The 19,159-nt window shown below is 42.5% G+C and overlaps 1 protein-coding gene across 1 annotated transcript in view; it reads right to left on the reverse strand.

Annotated features, from left to right (window-relative positions):
* Positions 1-5,357: 5,357 nt before the first annotated feature.
* Positions 5,358-19,159, reverse strand: part of pdhx (pyruvate dehydrogenase complex component X) — a 60,179-nt gene continuing 46,377 nt past the window's right edge. The window contains exons 9-12 of the mRNA XM_056281921.1: positions 16,165-16,223; positions 14,638-14,796; positions 11,331-11,395; positions 5,358-6,419 (exon numbers count right to left, since the gene is read on the reverse strand). Coding sequence (XP_056137896.1) covers positions 6,164-6,419; positions 11,331-11,395; positions 14,638-14,796; positions 16,165-16,223 — 539 coding nt within the window. The 3' untranslated portion in view covers positions 5,358-6,163. The remainder of the gene's footprint in view (positions 6,420-11,330; positions 11,396-14,637; positions 14,797-16,164; positions 16,224-19,159) is intronic.

Here is a 19,159-nt window from a genome sequence, read left to right on the forward strand (position 1 = left end):
CAAAGGTTCAGAGGAGACAAGTGTGAGAAAGTCTATGAGGTCAGCCCAGTCAGGGCGTTGGTCTACCAAGGCTCCAGTGTGCTGTTTTTTTTTTTTTTGGTTATCTCTGTCATATGATGTTAGAGCGTTGTAGCACAGACGAACTCTTAAGGCTAACAGCTGTATGTTGGACATGCCCAAACCCAAATTACACACCAGACAGCTTAGTCAGCTAATATAGATCCAACAAGAATTTCCACCACTCTTTCAGATTACTCAGTGAAGACACACACATACAGTCTCATGAGACGTCCTTGTGGTTGGGAATGGCGGTAATGGCCTGGCCGACTAATGGCACTTCCTCAGCATTCCTGTCAGGCAACGTGCCTTTTCCCCTCTGACCAGCGCAGTGCATGGAATGTGACTAGATGCGCTTGCAAGATGTCCTTATACGTACAGAGCAGTGAGAACGACCAAATCCACCCATTTTGGCAAAAACCATTCAGTGCAAGATGAGATATTTGTGCAGATTTAATAGTATGAACACAGAGTAACGGACACAGTCAAATGCTGAGATCGTGTTGTGTAATTATAACCCCTTCGGTAGCATATCGTAAGCTATGTGAGGAGTGAAAAATAATGTTGTCTACTATCGAACACAACATGTGATTTTCACAACATGCCCGGAGCCAAGCTATTTGTGTAAAGGCTGTGAGCTCATTAGATTTCTGAGGAAACAAGACATTTCTGCAAGCAGCAATCGGGTGTCATGTTCCTTCTTTGGTTAGGGTTAACCAATGAAAATGCTGTGGGTTTTTGGATGGTAGGGTATATCTGTGATGATGCTTCCGTGTGAGGTTTTGTTTTTTGTTTTGTTTTTTTTTCCAGTTGGGGTGGGGCACAGGATTATTGTGTATCTATGGCTGATAGTTCAATGCTGCCTACCCTACACTCAGTTGACGCAGCAGTGTCTGAGGTGGATAAACCAGCTCGGCATCATGGGAGCATGACTGGACTGCTTCAAAAGGCGAGGCTTTGCACAACGACAACAGAGTTAGTGCCTTGCTTGTGTTTGGGTAGTGGGATGGCAGAACGAGCGTGTTTGGACAGTGAGTGTCACAGGCTACTGTATAGTCAGCTGGAATGTCCAGTGTCATCTATCTGGGTCACATTCACAGTCCCCACAGTGATCATAAACCTTAGTAATTTCTCAGGGCATGTTTGCATATGGGACACTTGGTAACTGGCACCTTCACTGATGCTGCTGTAAGGAAATAAAAAAAAAAAGGAAAAAAAAACAAAAAAACAAATGTATGTAGAACATGATTTTACAGCAGGCTTTGGGTATAAACCCAGTTTCACCCCTTGTAAAAGAGATGATTCAACAGAGAGGCTCTAGCAGTAAGGGAAAATGGGGAGACCAGAGGAAATCCTGTCAACAATGGTTGAACAAACTTGAGCGTGAGACAGTGTGGATGAGAACAAGCCTGGTGATCTGTCGCAAAGCCTATTCACACAGGGAAGTATATGTGTGTGTGTGGGTGTGTATATGTGTGTGTGTGTGTGTGTGTGTGTGTCTGTGTGTGTGTGTGTGTGTGTGTGTGTATGCACATGCGATATCGTAAAAAGCGAGGATGAATTCCAGAGCAGTAAAATAGACTAAAATTCCTCATTACTGAATGATGAAAGTAAAAACATTCTTTTATGTCAGCAATGGTCAAGGTAAATGATCACTGATGCATATTTTCTAATACCGGCAATATCCTGTGTTCCCTTCAAAAGACTAAGAGCTCTCTCAGCAATGGTGTTTAAATGTGGCAGAGGGTTTTCTTTGAGCGCCCCAGGCCTCTTAATGCATGAATGTATGGGGCTGTGATTTCATGAAGCCTACGAGGAGGATAACGAGGAGGGTTTTGGGAGGAGTTTTGGGGATTGCGAGGATGGAGGGTAGAGCAATATGAAACAACATCCCAAACCACACCCCTTCAACCCTCTCTGTGTAAAGAAAAAAAAAGTTGAATTGAATGAAATGTCGCTTTGCAGTCTGTGCTTGCAAATTTCCTTTACCCGTCCTCTTGTCAGTTCACGGTGCGACGGCTACCCCTCGCTGGCTCTGCATTCAGAACAACTCGGAGACAGGACCGGGTGACTAGGATCTTTTGTGGGAAAACTGACACAGCAGTGTGCATTTTGATCATGTCGTCAGATGATCTATCTGAAGGATATGCAAACACCAGTATGGCGGCAATGCACACTACCCCGTGTTGGTCTCCATGGCAACTGCCTCCATCACACTGTGCCACGCTGTGTGTCCATGAGTCTGACCTATACACTAGCCTGAGCCTCCGCAGTATCTTCAGGATCCTGTACTCGGTTTATCAAAACCGATGTACAAATAAACCAAGACACATGTGCTCTGGCAGCTCTCTTATCCAACTGTCACACAGAATTGCCGGGCGTCGCAGTCCGTTGAGCAAATGTCATTACTTGACAGAAAAGCCAGGAAAATGTCAGAATTGGTTTTGCTACACTTACCAAGCCAACATATGCGACGGCATTGTTTAGCTCATTTGTGTAACATTTGGAGCAACTGCTTGGTTCAAAGTTGTGGTATGTGAAGGCTTCACGTCATTTAATAGAAGAAAAAAATAGTTACTATAATTGAATAAAGCATGATAGTTAATATAATTACATACAGAAAAAGCAGAGCTGCACATAATAATGTCGATGAAGTGACTACTTGCCAATATTTATTCGAGAATCCGCTCTGATGAAATTTGTTTTTTTGTTGTTGATTATTCCCCCTTTTTCTCCCCAATTGTATCCGGCCAATTACCCCACTCTTTCGAGCCATTGCGGTCACTGCTCCACCCCCTCTGCCGATCCGGGGAGGGCTGCAGACATGGCTCCTCCGATACATGTGGAGTCACCGGCCGCTTCTTTTCACCCGACAGTGCGGAGTTTCGCCAGTGGGACATAGCCAAGGGAGGATCACGCTAGTCCCCCCAGTTCCCCCTCCCCCCTGAACAGGCGCCCCGACTGACCAGAGGAGGCGCTAGTGCAGCGACCAGGACATATACCCACATCCGGCTTCTCACCCGCAGACACGGCCAAATGTGTCTGTCTGTATGGACGCCCGACCAAGCCGGAGGTAACATGGGGATTCGAACCGGCGATCCCCGTGTCGGTAGGCAACGGAATAGAACGCTACGCTACGCCGACGCCCAGCTCTGATGAAATTCTAACAAGAGGTTTTGAGTCTAATGCAGTCTCGGAAGAATTGCAGAACATCGACTGCAAGACTATGTCCATGCATTTCCAAGGGGCGGAGCATGTTGACATTGCTTTCTTCCAAGGGTCATGGGCTTAAGACACACATCTGCCATCTCAACAAGGGCGGCGCAGAAGGTATGTGTACCCACATACACGTTCCCCCCTCCTCTCATCCTCTCTTAGACTCAGCGCAATGTCTCTGATGGAGCCTTTTATATCTGCATCGCTAGACTTAATCCATGGCCTCTTCTCAGCCCAACTTTATCGTCTCCTGACAGCTGGTGTACCCCCTATATACAGCGACACACTTTGCAGTCCACACAATACACAGGAATGGGACACTGAGCATTAGCACAGTATGGATTCAATGTTCTATTAAAAACGAGATAGCCAAAGAGATTTGGCTGGAGCCGATATACAATGGGAGGATGTGACGTGACAGACCATGACCTTCCCTAAATACAATCCAGCTTTTAAAATCTGCAACACTGTTGGCTGTGTGACTCACAAATATTTTGGTGTTCACACAAAAGACAATGAGCTATAAAGGATGTGTGACAGAAAAAAAACCAACAATGTTTCTGGAGGCCTTTTGTGCTCATGGAGGCAACATGGAGGAAGACAAAATGGACCCATCAATGACATTAACCTTTTTCTTTCTTCTCTACATTGTTGCATGATGAATATGACTGCAGCTGAAGTGTTAACGGGCTGTTGATTTGGCCTTTTCTTGTACATTTTAATACTCAAGTGTCTCTTCTATCACCGTGGTAACTGGGAGACAGTGTAGGGCGTGTGTGCATGTCTGTGTAAATAGGTAGCAGAGCAGTGGGCATGTGGTAGAAAGCAGCTGTGCCAGTTGCCTGGATGCTCCCTGTTCACATGTTACCAGCCTATCCTCCTGATCCACCCTTTCAACTCAGAATGCACTCATTTCAGTCTGCTGCCAAAGCAACAATTTCTACCGTTCAAGGAAAAAAAAAAACTTCTCAAGCACAACTGATGTAATCTTGTTACTGAGAAGTTGAACTAGGACTATTTGAATAAGTAGAAAACTTCCCATGACACAGTAACCCATTGTTAGCATGAGGTTGACACAGTCATAAAAGTTGTTGACATACTTTGTTTCTTGATGGATGCTTCCTTCTTTTAGTACATTCATAAACCAACACTGACCCAAGGTACTTTCATGCTAATTAAAAAAAAAAGGTGTAAAACTATCTAGCTTGAGAAGTAAACCCAACAACAGACAAAAAAATGATGGCCATGACTCAAGAGTGGGCGGCACAGCGGTGCAGTGGTTAGCATGGTTGCCTCACAGCAAGGTCTTGGGTTCAAGCCCCGGGATAGTCCAACCTTGGGGGTTGTCCCGGGTCATCCTCTGTGTGGAGTTTGCATGTTCCCCCCGTGTCTGTGTGGGTTTCCTTCGGGTGCTCCGGCTTCCTCCCACAGTCCAAAGACATGTAGGTCAGGTGAATCTGCCATTCTAAATCGTTCCTAGGTGTGAATGTGTGTGTGTGTGTGTGTTGGCCCTGTGATGGCCTAGAAGCCTGCCCAGGGTGTCTCCCTGCCTGCCACTCGATGACTGCTGGGATAGGCTTCAGCATCCCTGTGACCCTGAGAGCAGGATAAGCGGTTTGGATAATGGATGGATGGATTCCAGAGCATCGTTATGTAAAGGGGTTTCACCTTGTCAAGTCACAAGTGACATCATACTCTGGTTATATTTTGTGGAGGTGCAATATAGAAATCTCAAATTGGAGAACCTGCTTCAGCTGCCTTATTACACACTACCTCCATACGAATCACACTACCAAGAGCTAATTTTGCATATGTAGGATATGGTGTTCATACTAGTGGGAGCAGCTGTTCTGCACATCCGAAGAGCACAAAAACGCACACAAACATACATCTGTCAGCAGCAGCTTAATGGTATTAGGGAATCATCCTAATTGGTTCCTATGGAGAAAAAAAACTGTCATAGACTGCCCTTATAATTAAACAGGCATAGTCACATCTGCACACATCTGTATCTGCACTGGTGGTTTTGCTACATTATGAGGAAGGGTGAAACTTAAATAAAGCATACAAACACTGCAGGGCAGCACAGAATGGATGTATTTATTAGCGCTGAAAAAGATTAAAATCTTATTCATGGTACACTTTGTATTCATGCTCTGGCTTGTCTTTTGAAGGATGTGATAATGCTTCCATTTTAAATAAGTTATCAACATGGACAATGAATATTGAATTTAGTTGGGTTTAGTTTTCCTTTTTAGTCCAGCAAAAGATATACCCTACATTTTCAAAGAATCATTACAGTACAAATATGGGTACACAAGCACAAGAAGAGTGCATTGCCACTGATGACTGGTAATAAATACAATGGACAAATGAACAAAATTAGAAAATCTATGAAGAAGCATCTGTTTCATTTTGTGCGTGGGAGGCGAAGTCATTTGGACAAGCATGTATTCTTGGACTCTTGAAAAGGAACCTGAATTTAAACCAATTTATATACAAACAACGGTGTGGTGGAACAACCACAGTTGCAAATTGACCTTTCACACTGTGTGGGACACACCCTTCTATGCTCCTCTCCTTTGGACCTACCAATGCATCAATACTAGAGAACACTCCTCGAGCACTAGTCCAAATTAACACCTCCATCAAAAAGCCAGGGGATAATTTTTCAAAAGCAATACAGTGGAGAAGGAAAAAGTACACAATATGCATGAGAGTCACATGCTTGCAAGCCTTAATTCAGGAAATGGCAATATTATTGCTGACATGAACAGGAATAAACTGTCCAAGACCTCTGCCTGTGCAAACATGAGAAAGGCTTTATCATGGAGGTGTTTCTCACTTTCTTCTTATCTAGCTATCTTCCTTCAGTCTTCCTTCCCATCTTTCAGGCCAAAGCCATGCGTTGCGGTTTTTCCAAGTTGCTGCGGAACTTCTCCAGGAAGCGTGAGGCCAGTTCGTCGTCTACTAGCCGCCCATCACTGGACAGGGTTACTGTCATCAGCTGCTGGGTGCGAAGGGCCTGGTTATCCTCCGACAGTCGCAACTCAGCCCTGGAGCTCCCCACAGCAAGGATACACGCCTGAGGAGGGTTGATCACTGCGCTGAAGCCACTGATGCCAAACATCCCCAGGTTAGATATACTGCCATCAAGAGGAGTTGGAAGGGAGAGAGGGAGAGGAATTGGAGGGAGGGAGGACAGTGGAGATGATACATATTACATCATTAGTCAAGCTCAGCAAAGGGGAGAGCATGGATAGAATTAGCTGCGGAGACATAATAGCAGTGCTATAACTGGTTCCATGGTACATTATCATGGGAAAAGAACATTAGCTATGATAGTGAGTGGGCGAATGTGGGGAAAAAAGTAAACAAGTAATTGGCAGGACAAACTGTTTCCCATTTGTCTTGATGCATGCTCAATAATCCGGGCGAGAATCCCCAAAAGTTAAATCAGTTCATCTGGACACAATGTTTGGTGGGAGAAAAGTTTCATCGCTCATCTAAGTGACTTCGTCAGTCTCAAATGACTGCAGGCCATTTGAGACTGACGAAGCCTTACAAACCCCAACCTTACAAACAGTATGGTTGCATAATGACCGAAATCAACGATCAGTTTCACATGCAAATTGCCGTGGCTAGTAACTAGAGTTACAATGGCTATGTGTACTATTCACAGAAGATTTGGGAGTGTTTGCAATCACAGCATTGTAAGATGGTGACATATGTACTCTTAGGCCCCCGGTTCAGGGATGATCGTTCCCTCTTCACATAGATGGCCTCTTCCACTCCCTGTTCAAACGAGCATTCCTCCCTATCAAGGATGTGCACATTCTCATCCTTTAAAGAGTGGCCACTGGCCTGCATACCGGTGCAGACTGCAGAGTCCTGGCCTGAAATGTTAGCTCTTCTACATTTGATTTTTTTATTTTGATATAATCTATTGATTCCCGTAGGGAAATTATGCTCTGCATTTAACCCATCCTAGCTGTGTAGCTTGGAGCAGTGGTCAGCTACCATGCAGCACCTGGCGACCAACTCCAGTTCGTCTTGCCATGCCTCGGTCAAGAGCACAGCCAGCAGTACTAACCCTAACATGCATGTCTTTTTTTCTTTTTTTTTTGATGGTGGGGGAAACCGAAGCACCTGGAGAAAACCCGCAGACATGGGGAGAACGTGCAAACTCCACACAGAGGATGACCTGGGATGACCCCGAGGTTCGAACCCAGGACCTTCTTGCTGTGAGGCAACAGTGCTAACCACTGCACCACCGTGCCGCCACCTTTGTGCCATCCTCTTGGCCAGCATCTGTTTGGTTTCCCCAATATACAAGCCAGTTTCTGGCGCAGCATGTTTTGGGATTTGACAGCAACCAAGATGCAGTGTTGGGGGAAACAAAATGCATCTCAACTGTTCCGACACCCCCACCACATACGGAATCATCACATATGGAATCCCACCATACACGGAAACCACTGGGTTATGCTTAGGCAGCTGTTGTCCTTCTCCTCTCTTCGATTGGCTGGTGCACTGTTTGGCCATCTTTCTGGCTTTGACAAACACCCAATTAGGATAACCACACTTAATCCGGGCCTGTTTAATGTGAAATTTCTCCCCTTCCCCGGCCACTGTGTCGGGGAAGGGGAGAGCATCCTTATGACTCCTAGTTTGGGCTCCAGTGGATGATGACAGTCAAACCTTAAGTACTGATCAGTATGTGTTGGTTTCTGGTAAACATCAACAATCGAAAATTCCCCCCATCACCAATTGCAATTTCAGTCTATAAGAAGCCTAACCTATCATTTCTCACATCCTCCTTGGTGAACTTGTCCACTGAGTTAATGTTGTCTGTGATATGTGGTAAGTCCTGATATTTAATTTCAACCCAGGTGTCGTCCACAAATCTGAACCAATGGCTAACTGGTGTCCATGGATAGGACAGTGGAGCCCTCTTTTCCACTTCCTCCATATACAAGCTGGCCACTATGAGACTGGGGAACCCATAGCACAGCCATACCTCGGCCTATAGTACTGTCCCCTGTATGTAAAGTACCTAGAGGAAAAACACAGCTTCAGGAGCAGACACACTTGGTCAGTGGTAAGGATGGTCTTATTGCTAAGGGTGGGGTCATCCTGTAATTTCATACAGACTACCTCAACTTCTTCATCAACAGGAACATATGTGAAGAGTGACGTCACATCATATGAGACCATTGTTTCATCCGCCTCCATAATGATATCACGGTAATTTGCATATGAAACCGATCGTTGACTTCGGTCGTTATGCAACTGTGCTGTTTATAAGGTTGTGGGATACCTGCAGTCAGTTGAGACTGACAAAGTCATTTAGATGAGTGATGAACAATTGAAAATGTAGATGAGTGACGTTTATCCAACTAAATGTTGTGTCCAGATGAACTGATTCATTTTTCTGGTGTTTCCTATTTAAGACAACATAGCACTGATTACTAAAAATTAATGGAACCTCGGCAGAAGAGACCACAGAATAGAGATCCTACAGAAGTACCAGTGAGCTGTTCTACGTCACAAAAGATGTAATGCAAGCATGTCCGCCATTGTTGTTTACCTGGAGCGGCCGGTTATCATCGCGCACTGTCAGTAATTCTATGGCGCCACGACAAAGATTGCCTCATTTCAATCAATTGATTCAAATCTGTGTTCATTTATCACAAATGCAAAGCTTCGGAGATTTAATCTGGCCTAATCGACAATAACGAGTATTAAATATCACACATTATTAGTGGCAAAATAGGCACCGTTTGTCCCGAAACATCAGCACAGATGCGTTCTCAACGGGATCTTACCATTTCTTCTTAGCCCCTTTGTTTACAAATATTGTCATGGGCAAACTGTAGAAATATCACTAAAATCGAGAGAATATTTTGTACTGTGATGCAATAACAAGACGAAAAATTCCCCGTCTGAACGCCATCGGACCTCACTCAGAATGGGACTTGAACTGAACTGTTGACATTGAACTGAAAAGAAAGGGATACCTTGTTAAGTGTAACACTGCATTTATTAGGGTTAAATTTTGTTAATGTTACTGACTGTATATTGATGTTTTGAGTTGAATGGTGAATTTGAATGGTTTTTCCTGCAAGGTTTAATCTCAAAGGGTCAACTTACCTGAAAAAGGGATTTTAGAGTGTAGATTTACCTGATTCACCTGAAAATAAAGAGTTAACTCAAAGGATAAAATAACTGACACAAAATAGGTCTAGCTTGACAAAGTAGACTGTTATCCTAGGAAAAATATAGACTGGTCTCATCTTAATTGGAAAATATAAAATAGATAGTTGACTAAACTAATTAGAAACATGAACCTAAACAACCTAATTGCAATTAAAAAGGGATTCAAACCAGGGTTTTAGTTTTTCTAAATGTATGAATGTATGACACATAGCTGTGAATAGTTTTCATGTTCAAGTGAATTTAAACTATTTTGTCATTCAATTTACAGCTTTTTAATTTAGTTACCCCAGTCTCTGGTCTGCTATTTTGTTGCTCAACCCCTCCTTAAGAGCCTATAACTGGTCCAGTGTGAGATAGTGACACAAGTGTTACATAAATTTCGAGATAATATTTTGTGCTGTGATGCAATAAAAAAAAAAAGTAACACTTGTGTCACTATCTCACACTGGACCGGATCTAGGCTCTTAAGGAGTGGTTGAGCAACAAAATAGCAGACAAAAGACGGGCTACAAAATGAAAAAGCTGTCAATTTAATGACAAAATAGTGTAAATTCACTTGAAAAATGAAAACTATTCACAGCTATGTGTCACACATTCATACATTTAGATATACTGAAATCCCTGGTTTGAATCCCATTTTAATTGCAATTAGGTTGTTTAGGTTCAGGTTTCTAATTATTTTAGTCAATTATCTATTTTATATTTTCCAATTAAGATGAGACCGGTCTATATTTTTCCTAGGATAATAGTCTATTTTACCAAGCTAGACCTATTTTGTGTCAGTTATTTTATCCTTTGAGTTAACACTTTTTAGTTTCAGGTGAATCAGGTAAGAGATTAAACCTCGCAGGAAAAACCATTCAAGTTCACCATTCAACTCAAAACATCAATATACAGTCAGTACCATTAATATCAACAGAATATTTTGTACTGTGATGCAATAAAAAGACAGAAAATTCACCGATGGAATCAATGGTGTCTTTGCTGTTACTACTGCAGTGGATACCATGGCAGTAATTAGCCACTTTACGAATGACAACATCATTTTCGCAACTCATTATGACCGACAATCCATGAAAACAGTGTGAAAACACGCAAAATTTGCAATATTTTGATTTTAGCTCCAGTCGAACAGTAATGGCAGCAGTCCAGTGACGTCGCGTTAAGTCTTACACGTCGCGAACGTCATTGGTACTTCTGCACGATCTCTATTCTGTGGCGGAGACTCCAAATCTGTCTATTGTTAGTAATAGTGACCTGGAGGCAGCCTACTACATGTCTTGATGAGAATTTTAGCCAGGGTGGACTGAAAGAGAGATAATGGAAAGGCATATGTCCTAAAGCAGAATTAGAGTACTGCATCTCCATAGGAATTCATTGTTCCTCCCTTGACACAGAAACCCCATTTATATCGAAGTGACACTATTAATGCTAATGAATCAAGAAAGACTCCTCTGCTGCTACTGATGTCACAATAATTGATGGTGGGTGTCACCCTACAACACATTTAGTTCATACTTGCATGAAATTTAGTATATGTAAAATTTATGGGCTATCCATGAAACTGAATTTATATCCTTTAACAGCAGACATTTATGACCACCATCTTATTAAAAGGCCTCTGACTGCAAAAACAAATAAAATGCTTCACTTGTGACAGAGAATTTAAGCCATTATTGACAAAACAGAAATATTATTAATACATATTATAGAAAATTGGCTATGATTTGCTAGACAATGGAGAGAAAGGATTTGCAAGCAATATTAAGTTTTATATTGGCATGATAACTTCAGATTTGTTTCATGTGAACTACCTCAGAGATAATGTGTCCATTTACCTAAATGAGCCTCCTTGGTATTCCTCGGGCAGAAGCTTCCCATCTCGAGCTTTCTGGGCCAGTGCCTGTGGAAGACAGATTTTTAAAGTCACTGATTCACTCATTTATAGGTTATCACACAATAAGGAGGGATGAGATTGACTTTTCCACTCGTGTAGACACATGAGTATATTAATACTCGTTATCTGAGCTTGGAGCTTGAAAAAAAGTGCTGTGATTTATACTGCTAGATCCTTGGAAAGGCCATTGACAATGTACACATAACATCTTCTGTAAATACAAACTGATAACCTATGATACAGCAAACTTCTTTGGACCGCAGTTAAAACAAAAACATTCCAAGTCAATTAAAAGACAACAGTGTTACTGCCAGGCCCTCCTGGTACCTTCAACTAAAAGGCAGGCATAATCACACACTGTACTGGCTAACTGTAGTTCAATAACCTTCTCTGAAACTTATTAGGACACAGTGTTTTTTTTATTTTTTTTAATCAAGCAATATGCAAGTTTAATAAGCTAGCCAATGGGTAAACACTGCAGGCTATTGCTTTTAATGAAAAATCACTATCTACTGAGTTCCCACAATGACCACCAAGGAAATACTATTCTAGCTACATCAAGAATAATAATAAAAAAAAAATCCTACTAATACAAAATGGGAACATTTTCACAGCAGAAGCTAGATAATGTTGAATATTGTTATTAATTTTCCTCTGTGAAGCATGGCACATTTTTATGTGCCACCTGTCCTATGCTGTAGACTATTTATCAAAAATGTCCAGTGCTTACCAGTGGTAACATGAATGAATACCAAAGAAAGTTGAATCAGTTCATCTGAATACAACGTCTATTGACAGATACGTTTCATCACTCGTCTAAGTGACCTCTTCAGTCTCAACTGACTGCAGGTACCCCCACCCTTATAAATAACAGTTGCATACCAAATGAAATCAACAATCAGTTATATGCAAATATGGGGGTATGCATTAACTAGCGTTACAATGGCCATGTGTACTACTAACAGAGGACTGGGGAATGTTTGCAATCACAGCATTGTAAGATGGCGACAGATGTACTCTTAGCCCCCCCCCCTTGGTTCAGGGAGGGTCATTCCCTCTTCACATAGATGGTCTCTTTGACTCCCTGTTCAAACCAACATTCTTCCCTATCAATCAATCAAGTTCAATAAAGTTGCATTTTATATAGTGCTTTTCTAGCTGCAATAGCACATCTATCAAGGATGTGCACATCCTCATCCTTGAAAGAGTGGCCACTGGCCTGTAGATGGGTGTAGACTGTGGAGTCCTGGCCTGATGCATTAGCTCTTCTGTGTTGTGCCATCCTCATGGCCAGCGTCTGTAGAGTTTCCCTCTTGTATAAGTCACTGCAACTTAACAGCATACACTATATTGCTCTGTTTGTTCCAGGGGACCCAATCCTTGGGGTGGACCAATTTCTGGCGCAGCGTGTTTTGGGGTTTGAAAGCAACTGAGATGTGGTGTTTGGAAAATATGCGTCTCAACTTTTCTGACACTCCCGCGACATATGGAATTACCACTGTTTATGCTTAGGCAGTTGTTGTCCTTCTCCTGTCTTCAATTGGCTGGTGCACTGTTTGGGCGTGTTCCTGGCATTGACAAATGCCCAGTTAGGATAACTAAGGCCTGTTTAATGTGGGATTTCTCCCCTTCCCTGGCCGCTGTGTTGGTGGGGACTTAGTCATGTCAGGACTCTGCAGTCTACACCTAGTGGCCACTCTTTCAAGGACAAGCATGTGCACATCCTTGATAGGGAGGAACACTGGTTTGAACGGGGAGTGAAAGAGACCATCTATGCAAAGAGGGAACGACCATCCCTGAACCGGGGGGCGGCAAAGAATACACCTGTCGCCGTCAACAAAACACAATTCCCTTTTGTGTCCTCTTACAAGGTTTTATATATATATATATATATAAAATCCAGTCAGTCAAGTACATTTTCTGTGACACAGTACAAGCCTGTTTCATGATATAAGCAATCATAACTGGATTATTTTGCTCCTTATTTGTTGAGCACTATCCCTACCGTTGAGTGTTTCTTTTAACAAAGTTTTATATATATATATATTTTTATTTTCCCCCCTTTTCTCCCCAATTATATCTAGCCAATTACCCCACTCTTCCAAGCTGTCCTGGTCATTGCTCCACCCCCTCTAACGTTCCGGGGAGGGCTGCAGACTACCACATGCCTCCTCTGATACATGTGGAGTGTGGAGCCTCCAGCCGCTTCTTTTTACCTGACAGTGAGGAGTTTCACCAGGGAGATGTAGTGTGTAGGGGATCATGCTACTCCCCCCAGTTCCCCCTCGAACAGGTGCCCCAACTGACCAGAGGAGGTGCTAGTGCAGCAACCAGGACACATACCCACATCCGGCTTCCCACCCGCAGACATGGTCAATTGTGTCTGTCTGTATGGATGCCCGACCAAGCCGAAGGTAACACGGTGATTCAAACGGGCGATCCCCGTGTTGGTAGGCAACAGAATAGACCACTACGCTACCTGGACGCCCAGCAGTTATATTAACAAGCATTCCAGGTGCCACCCATACCACATGCTGATTTAATTTAAAGACTAATAAGGAATTTTGTGTTAACTCAGCACAGTTACTCTTGTCTCTGTGCATTAATGCACACTGTGAAGGTGGGAAGAAAGGTCTGCACACAGTTAAAGCCCATGTCTTAGTGTGTGTTTGTGTGGCTGCTTATATGTAAGATAGTTCAAATTTGTATGTAGTACAGCAAAATAGAGTGAGACCTATATCACAATATCTTATGTTTAATAGAGTGAATCACCCTGTCGGGGTTTATATAGCAATAATGACTGGCTCACTGTACATTATCCCTTACATATGCATATCTGAGCATAGGTGTGCAAGCGTGGGTATGTGTATGTATAAATGCACATTCCCAGCTGCTGATAGAGGGAGTGACACCCACTGGTGCTGGGTACTCAGTCCATCTGCGGCGGCTGACACCTGCACCGAATCATTATACAAATTTGAACTTTTCTCTGTTCCTAAATGTTACATGGAAATTTTAGGTCTTTACCTTCCTTCAGCAATTCACTACACAACCAATCAATTCTCAAACTCCAAAAATTGTATTTTAAAAACCACCGGGAGAATGCTGTTCCCCTATGATTGAGAAGACACCAGGAAACTAATCTCACTACACCAGTTTGCTGACAGACCGAAGTTTATCAAAATCTAACATTGTTTATTTTTTCCCTGAGCCTTTTAATTATACAGCATTAAAAGTCAGCTTCCTACCTTAGCAGTTGCTGAGATTTCCTGAACACCTTTGTGTGCAGCATCCTTGATGATGGGGGTGATAAGACCCTTCTCAGTGGCCACAGCGATGGCAATGTGGATGGAATCAAGCGCTTGAGGGCCATGGCCAGACCAAGTTACATTGACTTCTGGCATTTCCTGGGGTACAAAAACTCAGAGGTCAGCCTAGCTTCTGTCATATATGATCATGAAAATCATATTGGGCATTGTAACTAGAAAAAGAGATTAACTAGCATATCATGAGACTATGTGCAGTGGTTACATAACAGAAAGTTCACTTTAATAGTAGGCTATAAGATGAAAGGCTAATAGGTTCTGTCATTTTCTATGACCCCCAGCATGCACACAAGGAAATGACAGCACAAAGTCAATGTAGAACTGTCATATTAAAGCCAACCTCCTCAAAAATAGCTTGACATTAATGGGGCAATGCTTCTAATATGCCTCATGGATATTCAAATATGCACTAGAACTATGTCACGTGCCATATATCGAAACCCTGTTCTCCATAACAAGTGAAAGGTAGAAGTAGCGTTACGGATTGTGCCTCTGGCCGAGACTTTAGCAGCCAGAATAACTGACCCTTTCCAAAATGCAACTGACTGAGACAGCAATCCACCAATCAGTGCTTGGTAGCCGTCTCTATTACCTATGAAATTGAACACACCGCTAAGAGCAATGACTGATCTTGATCCAAAGTACAGCAGATAATGCTAGATTAGAAAACAGACATATAAAGCAATCAAAATATTGAGAGATGCACTTGCCACATAATACTGCAATTTCTTATAAGCTTCTCTATACAAACACTGCACTTTACTCAGCATGTTGGGACATCAGTTGCATCTACAATTTAATTTGCACACCGGGCACATGTTATTTCCCATCATTTTACTTTTACTATATGACTGTTGTGTAAATAAGCTGGTTGTGAAATGCTTCAAGTCCCCTTGCATATCTTGAGCCCCCCCCCCACCCCCAAGACTCTACTCCTATTCTATTTCCCCATAGAGATCGTTACAGTTTAATTTAAATCAAAGCTAATATTTTAGACTCATTATTTTGGAAGCCAGTATGGAATTATAAGCACGTCTCATATTTACCTATCTTTTTCTGTTGCCTTAATATAATGAATTCATGCAAACTTGTCTGCTCAGAAAGATAAATGTCTTGATAAATTGAGCCAAAGCCCCATCTGCTGTTGGAAAAAGAAGTCAAAATTAACAGAGGATTTTAGTCTATCTTTAGGTCTGCCTCAAAATGGCATGACTTCAGCCACCTGCTGATTCATCACATGAATAAATTTGAAATGAGAGGTGCAGATGAGATTGGCTGTAGGTGTTATTCAAGTTAGTGACCAAATGACATTGCAAAGACATTCATACCAGATATCTGTAGATAGACATGGTATTGCAAATAAACAAGGCCAGTAAGTGAATAGGACAAAAGCTTGAAAGATACGTAGGCTTCTTGAATGAATTATAGGAGTGATTCTTTACCACTTACTTTAAGTGCTACAGCAGCTGCCTTAATGATGAAATCATTGACAGACACTTTGACCTGTTCTGAAATAAAGAAAGGAGACAAAATGTGAGTTTTGTTAGCAAATTGTCGGCAAATTGCATGGACGTGACTTTATATAAAGTATGCAGATGTTTGGAATGGGAGGTTCAGATACTGTGTGACTGAACGCCAGAATGAGCGAGATGTGTGATCTACACAGCTCTGAAGATGGTATGACCTGCCAGACGTGGTGATTCCACTATCTCAAAAAGAGCCACCCTCTCTTGCTTTCTGGCCACCTGGATGTGACTGTCCAGAGTAGGGACTCTGATTTACAACCATTTAACAGATTACACTATGTGCTTGATTCCAAATCGAGTGTGGGCTTGAGGAAGAATTTATGTTTTTAGAAAGCATCTTGATTCTTTTTTTTTGGATTTTGCCCCCTTTTTCTCCCTAATTGTACCTGGCCAATTACCCCACTCTTCCGAGCCATCCTGGTTGCTGCTCCACCCCCTCTGCCGATCCGGGGAGGGCTGCAGACTACCACATGCCTCCTCCGATACATGTGGAGTTACCAGCCGCTTCTTTTCACCTGACAGTGAGGAGTTTCGCCAGGAGGACGTAGCACGTGGGAGGATCACGCTATTCCCCCCAGTTCCCCCCTCCCCCTCCGAACAGGCGCCCTGACCGAACAGAGGGGGCACTAGTGCAGAGACCAGAACACACACCCACATCCGGCTTCCCACCCACAGACACGGCCAATTTGTGTCTGTAGGGACACCCGACCAAGCCGGAGGTAACACGGGGATTTGAACCAGTGATCCTCGTGTTGGTAGGCAACGGATAGACCGCTACGCCATCCTGACGCCCCTCTTTTTTCTTTTTTAATGTTATGGGGAATGTTTCTTGAAACAAAGGAAACCAACGCTTAATACCAATAAGAGGGACCTTATTGACATTAAGTAGACGCCTCTAAATAAGCAGTCTTTGACACCCACAGTGAATATTCTCAAGTTGTGTATTATGTAACAGGCTTAAGCAATATTGTTGACCAGGTGCATACATACCCACATAGACACAGTTTAATGGATACTTCCAGCTAGATAATGTGCCATGTTATAAAGGCTGAATCATCTCTACATTGGTTCAAGGGGCATGATAGTTGGTTACATTTACCCCTTTGGCCTTGCAGATCTCAACTTAACAGATCATCTTTGGAAATGAGGTGGAATGGGAGGTTTGCGGCACACATTTTTGGCCAAAAAATCTGCAGGAACAGTATCAACAGCTGTTGAATCGGTGTGGACCAAGTGGGTCGTTTCCAGCACCTTGTTGAATCCGTCCAACCGCGTTAACTTAATAAAGTGGGCAATGCGTCTTTCTTACTTCCCTTCTTTTTTTATGTCCTTCCTTCTTCCTTTATTTCTGTCTGTCTTTTCTTTCTTTCTTTTTCCTTTCTCTTTCTTTCCTCCCATCTTTCTTTCCTTTTTGTCTACATGGTGGTGAAGCTGGTTGCGTGGCTTGGGTCCTGGGCTGTTCCGGTGGTGTCTGGACACTGCTTGGCATCCTCCTCATCATATTCTTCATATATTTTATAATTCCATTATAACGCTGTTATCCTCTTTCACTGTGGTATTGTGTAAATTGTGTGAACACAACATCCATTGCACGTTGTCCATCTTGGGAGAGAAATCCCTCCTCTGTTGCTCTCCCTGAGGTTTCTTCCCATTTTTTCTCCCTGTTAAAGGTCTTTTTAGGGAGTTGTTCCTTATCCGATGCGAGGGTCTAAGGACAGGATTTTTTCCATATTCAGTATGTAACCAAGTATCTATTTGTCCCTCTTTAAATAGAAATAAATCAAGATGAGAACAGATTTAAATTGTACTGTGACAGCAAATTTATTCCAGGGTCTGGTAGTAGTATGCTACCTAAGTCCACATAATTAACTAATGGACTGGAACGTATCCTTCCTAAAAAAAAAAGAAAAAAAAGTCAACCCTTTGTTTTAAGTAAACGCAAAAAAACAAAAACAAAAACATACAGTGTTGCTGTAAAGCCCCTTGAGGCAAATTTGTAATTTGTGATAATGGGCTATACAAATAAAATTGACTTGACTTCCTCCTTTCTTCCTTTTTCTGAAACCGTTAACATTTCTCCAACAGATTAGATCTGGTTATCCTTCAATTTCAAAATTTAGTAACTTGCAGTCCTCAAATTCTGGGTTTCACTCCCCTCTAAGTGTGTGAGTACTGTGGGCCAAGTGAGCCTGGCACCACAGCCAGCTTTTTAGAAGTGCTCATCAGTGCCAGACTATGAATGTTGTAAGCCTGATGATTAACAAGCTAACCGTGAAATTGGTTTGATTTCGAACAAAAGACATACAGCAAAAACAAACGGGGGGAGAATCCCCCAGCACTCACACACATGCGCGCATGTACATGATAAAATCTGTATACAGAAACGCATTCTCACACATGCACGCACACACACACATCTGTCTTGTGCACCATCACTGACATAGTGTTGACACCTTGGTGTTATCGAGCTAGATAAAGCGGTTTCTACATCACACCCCGTTAGAACTGAAAACTTTAAAAGGAACCTTTAGGAGGAAATCGAGAATTTGTTAGGTAAGCTGTTCTCAGTATTTATGATGCAGATCTTCTCCAGGTAAACATGGACATTTTACAACAACAATAACAACACCTTCTGCAAAGCATTGACATTTTGAGCTGTGCAGAGTCCAAGTACAACCAACAGTGATATTACATATTTCCTTTTTCTACTACTGATCTGAATCACACTGTGCCAAACCCATGAAGAATAAACCACATCCTGGTGGTTGTTGCATAAGTAACTGTGGTTACTTTAATAACACTGAGCTTATAGGAAGGCCTGGGCGAGGATGGAAAACTAGAAGAGCACTTTGAGCAAACAGCACAACTAGCACACTTCGACTTCATTCTCTGCTTTACTTAATATGATAGCTGTCATT

This window comes from Lampris incognitus, chromosome 6, assembly GCF_029633865.1.
Source record: "Lampris incognitus isolate fLamInc1 chromosome 6, fLamInc1.hap2, whole genome shotgun sequence".
NCBI classification, from domain to species: Eukaryota; Metazoa; Chordata; class Actinopteri; order Lampriformes; family Lampridae; genus Lampris; species Lampris incognitus.